This window comes from Chrysochloris asiatica, unplaced genomic scaffold, assembly GCF_000296735.1.
Source record: "Chrysochloris asiatica unplaced genomic scaffold, ChrAsi1.0 scaffold00009, whole genome shotgun sequence".
Taxonomy (NCBI): Eukaryota; Metazoa; Chordata; class Mammalia; order Afrosoricida; family Chrysochloridae; genus Chrysochloris; species Chrysochloris asiatica.
In genome coordinates, this window is record NW_006408527.1 from 20,868,255 (window position 1) to 20,878,045 (window position 9,791).

Consider the following 9,791-nt stretch of genomic DNA (forward strand, 5'->3'; position numbering starts at 1 on the left):
GGAGCAGCCAAGCGTCCAGGACTAGAAAGCAATAGATTTCTTGCTTCTGCCACAAATTCCCCCAGCTGTGAGGCTTCCAACCTTCTAAGTATTCCTTTATATGTGGTTCAGAGTTCTGGGACCATCCCCTGAGCCTGCTTGTTCGGGTATTCTGTGTTGTTGTTGGCAGTGCTCTCTGCTATACGTCCGCCCGATCCGCCATCTTGTTTGTTCTCTATTTTTCTTTGCAATTAATTAAGTACACACTTTTTAAAAAAAATTGTGAGTTGGGTGAAGGCTCGCAGAGCTATATATCGTCAGTGTACGTTCAGCAAATCACTTTCATTGATTGTATACTATTAATTTAACATCATCATCCCATTTCCTTCCTGGGTTTCTTATTTCCATTCCTCCTCCTTGCCAAATGCTCATAATCCCACAATATACAACATCACTTATACTTCCTCCCTGTGCTTCCCATTTCTGTCCCTCATTTCCCAACCTGTCTGAACTTGGTCCTTAGGTAATGCTGCCTTTTTTATTTTAAATGGTTGACCATTTTATGGTATGTGTACTTCACTAGTGTTTTTGATCTCATGGGGGTGAGTTCAGTTCCCAAAATAAAGAGTGACCAAGAGCTATATAGTGTCAAGGTTCCACCAGTTATACCTGATAAGTAAGACGGATCTTCATCATTTTGAGTTTTGTTACCCATTTTCTTCCACTCTATTCAGGATCTCTCAGAGCAGTTGGTAGTGGTCTCAGGGTTGTGGACACTGATGTTCCTCTGTTCCATTAGTTTAGAGGACTAATTATTTCCATATGTCTTCATTTTCCTTCAAGCATATTACTTTAGTTTATGAGACAAATGAAAATATGTCTATTGGTTTTCTTTCTTCTTTTATTGACTTGAGATGGCATAGCCAACACTCAGCTGCTAACAGAAAGGTTGGAAGTTTATGTCCACTTAAAAGTACCTTGGAAGAAAAGATCTGATTCTGAAAAAGTAGCCATCAAAAGCCCTATGCAGTATAGTTCTATTCTGACACATGTAGTGGGTAGTTTCTGTGGCAATTAGTGTTGTTGTTGTTGTTGTTAAGTGCCACTGAGTATACTCATAGCCAGCCTGTCTAGGTTTCTGAGAAGTGACCTTGTAGTCCATTGTAGTGCATTAACCCGCAGCACCACTCTAGTTTTAGAATACTCTTAAAATATGATATACATGATTCTATGTGTTTTTTGTTTTCCAATCAATTTTAGAATATCTAGATTTAAAATGTTTTTATTTATATTGTTGTTAAGTGCTGTTGAGTCAATCCTGACCCACACTGACGCTGTATAGGGTTTCGAAGTAGCAGCTGGTGAGCTTGAGCTGCCGACCTTGCAGGTCAGACAGCTTTGCATTCTGGCACATGAACCCACAGTACCACTATGTTGTTGTTGTTATGTGCTGTGGAGTCGGTTCCAACTCATAGCGACCCTGCAAAGGGTTTCCGAGGCTGTTCATCTTTACGGGAGCAGAACGCCTTATCTTTCTCTCGGGGAGCATCTGGTAGTTTCAAACTGTTGACCTTGTGGTTCACAGCCCGATTTGTAACCACTACGCTACCCAGAGCTCCTTACAGTGCTACTATAGCTGCATACAATTTTGTTATTTACAGATTATCAATATTTTTTTGTGAGTTGCAATTGGATAAAATCTATCAGCTTTAAAAATAAAGTTCTCACAATCTGAAATAATGTATTTAGTATTATTTAGCATATTTCAGATTATGTCTAAACTGGGTATAAAGAAACAAGAGACGGTGACCTGCAATCCTATACTAAAGATAATTACTCTCCATATCAGTAGAGAGCTGTAACACAGCATAATTGTTTTAGTTTTATCATTCCTGAGTTTGAATATTCAAATTGTTCCGTTTCCTCCATTTCTAGGTAACAATTCATACATCCATTTTCATATTTTTCTGACTTTCCCCTCCTCATTATAGCAATTCTTCCAAAATTGGTGGACATATTAAGGGTGATTGTAAACATTTTTTTGGATGCCAGTTTTCTCCCTTACCCTAATAGTAGAATTTCTCCTCCATTTTATAATAAAAATTAGTATGTTTAGAAGTTTGACATGATTTTCGCCTTCTTGTAAAGAGAGATACTCCCTAAGGAAATAGGGAAGTCAAAGTCTCTTTCATCTAAGTCAGTGATGTTTTTCAAGAGGGTGAGACCCAGTGATGCGATTTAGGAGGGCAGAAGGCAGTAGGGGCTGTGTGAGTGGGGTTTATCATTTATTTGTGGAAGAGTGTTCATGCATACTCTGCTGTTCAGGTGGGAAATGGGAGAACTTTATAGTATCCTAGATTCTGTTTTGTTGAACTGATTGGAAATAACATGTGTTTTACTTAACCTATGTTTTAAATTCTAAGACAATTTAAAATGTCAATATAGCTTAATAATAAAGCCTTTTCTTCTCTAGGATTGGCAGCCACCTTTTGCATGTGATGTTGATAAACTGCATTTTACCCCTCGGATCCAGAGGCTGAATGAATTAGAGGTAGGTAATAGCCTAACCTGATGTTCTCATTGTGTTTCAGAGGGACCTCCTTTGAAGAGACTCTGAAACCAATCTGGTGATTTTAGAGATACCAACTTAATGTAGATGTTTATAGTACAGTGAAACCTGTGAGAGCTAGAACTACCATGTTTTTCTAGGCCTTAGAAGTTTCCCATTTTGGCAGGGTGCTGTCTCAGTATTTTTCTATCGTTCTTTATTGTTAAGTACTGTCAAGTCAGTTTTAACTCACAGTGACCCTGGATAGGGTTTTCAAAGAGTGGATGGTGAATTTAAGCTGCCAACCTTGTGGTTTAAACCGACCTTGTGGTTCAGTATTTATCATACAATGCCACACCAGGACTCTTTGTTATCTGAAAGGGTCCCTACAAAAGTACTGCAAAGACTAAATGTGGGGTGGGTCAGGCTTGGAATATTGGTAATTAATATTTGATTGTTGTTGTTGTTAGGTGCTATTGAGTCGACACCTTATGTATAGCAGAAGGAAACAATGCCCAATTCTGGGCCAACCTCACTACTGTTGCCATGCTTGAGTCCATCAATGCTGCCACTTGGCCAATCCATCTCATTGGGGGTCTTCCTCTTTTTCTCTGACCCTCCACCTTACCAAACATAATGTCCTTCTCCAGTGACTGGTCCCCCCTGACAATATGAGCACTCTGGCTGCACTTCTTCCAAAACGGATCTATTAGTTCTTTTGGCAGCCCATTGGCACTTTCAATATTCTCCTCCAACACTATAGTTCAAAAGCATCAATTCTTCTATGGTCTTCCTTATTTACTGCCCATCCTTTGCATGCATGTGAGGTTATTGAAAATACCATGGCTTGGGTCAGACACACCTTAGTCCTCAAGCTGATATCTTTGCTCTTAAACACTTAAAAAGATCTTGTGCAGCAGATTTGCCTAATGCAGTACTTCTTTTCATTCCTTGACTTCTGCTTCCGTGAGTGTTGGTAGTTGGTCCAAGAAGAATGAATTCCTTGACAACTTCAATATTTTCTCCGTTGATAAGAATGTTGTGTATTGGTTCAGTGGTGAGGATTTGTTTTTTTTTACATTGAGATTTAATCCATACTGAAGGCTGTGCTCTTTGATCTTCACTAGTAAATATTTTAAATCCTCTTCACTTTCAGCAAGCAAGGTTGTATCATCTGCAGTCACAGGTTGTTAATGAGTCTTCCTCCAATCCTGATACCATGTTTTTCTTCTTAGAATCCAGCTTCTTGGATTATTTGCTCAGCATACAGGTGGAATAAGTATGGTGAAGAAATACAACATCGTCGCACATCTTTCTTAATTTTAAACTATTCAGTGTTCCCATGTTATGTTCGAACAACTGCCTCTTGGTCCTGTATTTGATAGATGTGGGTTATTTGTATCAACCAACGAGATGGATTGGCCAGGTAGCAGCATTGATAGACCCAAGTGTGGCAACGGTAGTGAGGTTGGCCCAGGATCGGACCTTGTTTAATTCTACTGTGCATGGGGTTGCTATGAGTCAATTCCGACTTGATGGCTCCGACAACAGCAAGAACAACTTGCAAATCTGATTTTAATATTCAGCCATATTTAAAATATTGAACCAAATATTCTTAAATGCAATACACATTCAGACTAAAATGAGAATTTGTGTTGACAGGAAGTAAGTGTCTCAGGATGTTGAGAACATCTGAACAGTTGACTACTACCAATTTTGTAAGGAGAGGGAAGTGCAAGACAGTTTCAAATAAATTGTGCTTATTTTTAGAGGAAGGTCACTTTCAGAGTGCCTACTTATGTTATGGGTTGGTTTACTGAATGGCATATGATAAGGTGGAATTAAATTGTTGTTGAGTTATTATATAAGTATATATTTTTAAGTATGTAAATATAAAATTTAATTCACAAATAGCACACCCTTAAATGTTCTGAAAATGAAGATAAGGAAGAGGCGTTAAGACAAACAAAATGAGATTAAAAATGTATTCTTTGTCATTTAGGCTCAAACTCGTGTAAAACTGAATTTCTTGGATCAGATTGCGAAGTATTGGGAGTTACAGGGAAGTACTCTGAAAATTCCACATGTGGAGAGGAAGATCTTGGACTTGTTTCAGCTTAATAAGGTAAATGGTTTATGATCATCTCATTTAATTATCTCCTGACAAAAATTAATTTGATGCTGTCTTTAAAGAAACTGGTGGTGGTGGTGGTGGTTATGTGCCGTGGAGTTGGAACCGACTCATAGCGACCCTGTACAGGGTTTCTGAGGCTGTAAGTCTTTACGGGAGCAGAAAGTCTCATCTTTATCCCATGGGGCAGCTGATAGTTTTGAACTGCTGACCTTAAGGTTCGCAGCCCAATTCGTAACCACTACGCGACCAGAACTACTTAGTGAGTGATGAAGATCCGCATTGATTTGTCAGGATTGCTAGCCTTGTTTTGAAGAATATCTTGCCTGCTACCGGCTTTTTGTCATTTCTAAACTCCACAATAATATAGGTAGAGTTATTGCCATCCATATCCCTAAGGAAATGGAAACTCAAAGAAATTAAGAAATATAGTCAATCTTAAAATACTAAGTCACAATAGTCAGGTTCTCTTAACTCCAAAACCTGTATTTTTTCCATCAAAGTATACTGGCATACTTCTTGCTCCTAAGTTATGGAGATTTTAATGGTCATAGACTATGACCAAGCACCTTTTCTTTAGTATAATTTTAATTGCTCAGTGATTTCTTCCTCCTAGAAAATCTTGACCCTGTGGGGATGTGTGAGAGGCCACTCTTTTCTGCACAAAATGTTTGAGCATGATGTTGTAAAAAAAGATGATGTAAAATTTCTAGCTTAAATTTCTTAGTACATTTTAACACCTTTTTTATCCAACTGGAATCATAACTAGCCATGAGGTACTTCTAATATCTTTTGTTATTTTATTTAACAGTTAGTTGCAGAAGAAGGTGGATTTGCAGTGGTTTGCAAGGATAGGAAATGGACCAAAATTGCCACGAAGATGGGATTTGCTCCTGGCAAAGCTGTGGGCTCACACATCAGAGGGCATTATGAGCGAATACTCAATCCCTACAATTTATTTCTGTCTGGAGACAGTTTGAGGGTAAGTAATGGGGCTAGCCTTAACCTATTTCATTTTACTGATTGTGTAGCTATACATGGTCTATTACGGAATCTATCAAATGAAAAGATCTTGATTACATTTACAAGACATTGTGTAGAAAAAACTCATTTTGTGGCTCCTACCTCTCCAGTGTCACTTGTTCCATTTGAAACCCTCCATATTTAAAAGTTTATTTTGGGAATGAATGAAATTGTAGAGGAGATATTCTTCTTGCTATCAAAAACTAAAATCTCACCATAGGCATTTCTCTTCAGTGAAGAGGAGTTGTGTGCTGGTTATTTGTTAGGCTTTTTATTTTAGCTTACGTTCATCCCTTAGTTATTCTGTGAAGGTGGTGGTGTATGCTGTTGAATTGATCCCAACTCATGGTAACCCTGTCAATAGAGTAATTCTAAAGGTTGTCTAGGCTATAATATTTATAGAGGAATCCTAGCATGGTGCAGTAAGATAAGCACTGAACCACAAAGTTCAAATGCACCAATTATTACTTGGAAAACTTATACAAGTTTGTTATGACTTGGAAACAACTCAGTGGCATCTAACAAGGATGGCAACCTTTATGAAAGTAGTTTGTTACTTTCTCCTGTGGAGCAGCTATTGGGTTCAAACCCCTGACCTTTCTGTTTAGCAACTAAGTGTTTAACCACTGCACCATCAGCGCTCCTTTCACATGAAGATGTTGTTAAGTGCCGGCGAGTTGGTTCCGACCCATAGCAACCCTATATAGGGTTTCTGAGGAGCAGTTGGTGAGCTTGAACCTCCCACACTGAAGTTCAAACAGCTTTGCAATCTGGCGCATTAACCCACAACCTGTGAAATAACTTGACTGCCTTGTTTTGTCAACTGTGGATTTGGTGTTGGTCTACTAACAGCAAGGTCAGACAAGTCAAACCTACAGGCTGTTCCCAGGGAGAAAGGTGATGTTGTCTGCTTTGGTAAAGATTACAGTCTTAGAAGACCCTGCACAGTACATAGGGCTACTGTGAGTCAGAATTCACTTGACGGCAGTAGGTATAGTATAGCAAATGGGTCACTCTTCCTTCCCATAGTTTCTACTGAACCATTTTTGTTTCCTTACAAACATAGTTTGTATTTGTTGAATTATTTAGCTAAAATTTGTCCTAATTAAAATAAAACAATATTATAAAAATTCTTACTTATTTGAAGACTGTGATAGAAAGAGAAATATCATAACGACGTGTACACTCTTTGAGTTGCTTGAAGACTAGAACAGTGGTCCTTATCACTTGAAAAATTATTCTGTAGGAAGGTAATAGTATAGTTTCAGTGGGTAAGCCACTAATCAAAACCCTGTCCTAATAATATAGATAAGAAGCCAAATAATATAGATAAGAGTACAACAGGTAAGCACATGGCTTTTAACTGAAAGGTTTCAAGCTCAGCCGTATGCTCTGAAGTAAGACTAGCTAAACTATTCAAAGATTGTTGTTGTTAAGTGCTGTCTAGTTAGTTCTGATCCATAGCAACCCTGTGTAGGATTTTCGAGGAGTGGTTGGTGAACTTTGAGCAGCCAACCTTGTGGCTTAAATGACTTTGTAGTCCAGTGCATTAACCTACAATGCCACACCAGGACTCCAGTTACAGCCTATGGGGGGATGTTTTACTGTGTAACATAGGGTCACTATAATTTGGAATCTACTCACTGGTACCCAACAATAACAGCGTAGCTATACCTTCTGCTATAGGATAAGCACTGGATTATTAACTGAAATTTTGAAAATAATGCTTAGGGAAAAGGAGAATGGAGAATATATATTTGAAAAAATAAAAGTGGGCCTTCTGGAGCAAAATAGCAGAGTAGGCATATACACTTAGCCGACCCTGTGTAACTAAGACATGGGAGACTAAGTGAAACAGACACAGATAGATGGTGATCCTGGAATCATGTGCTTCAGAGGATAGGACAGAGAGATGGATTGAGTGCCTGCTGGAAGAGAAAGTTGAACAGGAGCAGTGAAAGAGACGGGGAATGGGCAGATTGTGGGCTGGCAGGGAACGGCATGGCCACCTTGGAATTTTTGGGCCTGCAAACACAGAACACAACTGGAGGTTTGTGGCAAGGGGTTATAATTGTCCCTCTTTCAAGAAACAAGCTGACAAATGAAAGGAAAACAACAACAACATGCAAAACACCAATTAGAAAACTAGATGAACACTTGAGACTTTAGAAACAGTTAAAACACTGGAGAAGGGCAAAGAAATAGAATTGAATCAATAGAAGGCTGAATTACTTACTGAACTTGGAAAAATCTATTCACCTGCCAGAGAAAAAAATCAGAAAAAGGGACCTCCCCGCAACCCCCCCCCAAAAAAAACCAGAAAAATGAAGAAAGTCTAAGATTTATATGAAACACTTAACAAGAAGAAGAATGTATGTGTGAGTAGAATGCCAGAACAGGAATAGAATAAGAAAAGCATGGAAAATATTGTCCAAGACTTTTTGGAAGAAAACTTCCGTAACATCATGAAAATTGAGAAGTTGAATGAACTTCAAACTGGATAGATCCCAAAAGAAAAACACCAAGATATTATAATCAAACTTTTCAAAATGGAAGGCAGAGAAGAAGTTTGAGATCATCTCAGGGTAAACAAAAAGTTTACAACGGAGAACTAATAGAAGTAAGCATGATTTCTCAGCAGAAACTTCTGAGAAAAGACAAATGTAATAGCATATATATAAAACTTTGAAAGACAGTAATTGCTAACCAAGAATCATATATCCAGCAAAATTGTCCTGTCAAATATCGTGGTGAATTAGGTCATTTTCAGATAAACAGAAATGAAAATAATTTGTAAAAACCAGACCAGTGTTTCAGAAATTTCTAAATGATAGAGAACCAACAATAGCAGACAGTAACTTGAGACTAATATACATGACAATACCACCGAGAACTCAACCTAGATATAGAAATATTCAAAGTAAAACAAACCTACAGAGTGAAAATAGAGGTATAGTTGCAACAAAGTAAAAAGAGGTAATAGTATAGTTACAAAACTTTCAAACCAAGTAGATTGCAAAAATAAACTTGACTGTAATAAATAACCTTGACTGTAATCCAATAAAAACTCCTGGTTCTAGCCCTTAATCTTAACACTAATCCAAGTCCTAACCATAACTATAACACTACAGGAAGCCCTCTGTCTAGCCTTTGTTGTTGTTAAGTGCCATCGATTCGATCCCAACCCATAGCGACCCTGTATAGGGTTTCCAAGGAGCAGCTGGTGAGATTGAACCACCAACATTGCAGTTCAAACGACTTTGCAGTCTGATGCATTAGCCCACAGTGCCACACCAGGACTCCCTGTCTAGCCTAGACTTACTCATAGTCCTAACGTTAACTCTCACTACTTACTTTCGTCCCCCCAGTACAGTGGTGCACAATGAAGGAATTACTGTAAAGGATGTAGTAAGTTGAGTGGTGATATAATGGAAATGAGGGCCTCACTCTTGCATCACCATGTTTTCTAAATGTCTTAAGGGATTTCTTTGTCTCAGGATGATAGATGATGATATTAATCAACTCCAAATCCCAGTTTCTCAAGTAAAGGTTAAAATTAGAGTCTGCATGTAATAGCAGTAGATGTAAAACAAACACATCAAGAGAACTTATCTACAGACTAGCTACAAAATTGAGGATATCATATACTAATAAGAAAAACACAGACTTCAGTTTATCTCGATTTTATTGGCGTTTCTTTTGTCTTACAGCTTTTCCCAGGCCTTCTGTGGATATTATATTTACTATTTCCATGTTAGATCACTGTATGGCTTTCGGAAATGAACAGAATATTTAATATTGTAGATTTATTACTGGTTTAGGGTATCAAGTAATCTGTATCTTTATTTTTTACCAGTATTAATTTTTTAATATAGTATATCTTACTTTTTAGATGTTAGAAATAGCTTCTTGTTTAGTATATGCTAACAATGGTGATACCAGTCTTAGTAGTTTGGAAAGGTTCTTATTTTAGTGTATCCCACTGTAGGTATGGTTGCATTTAGAAGAGTCTGCTTTTAAAAAGGCTTCTGGTGATATTTGTGTGCTCCCTTAGAAAAAGTAGTACTTATTTGAAATTCACAATAAGTTCAGTGATAATATTTTGTTATT

At 37.8% G+C, this 9,791-nt stretch overlaps 1 protein-coding gene across 1 annotated transcript in view; it reads left to right on the forward strand.

The window, feature by feature from the left end:
• Positions 1-9,791, forward strand: part of KDM5B (lysine (K)-specific demethylase 5B) — a 98,547-nt gene that overhangs the window by 40,207 nt on the left and 48,549 nt on the right. The window contains exons 2-4 of the mRNA XM_006834125.1: positions 2,453-2,530; positions 4,530-4,652; positions 5,470-5,640. Coding sequence (XP_006834188.1) covers positions 2,453-2,530; positions 4,530-4,652; positions 5,470-5,640 — 372 coding nt within the window. The remainder of the gene's footprint in view (positions 1-2,452; positions 2,531-4,529; positions 4,653-5,469; positions 5,641-9,791) is intronic.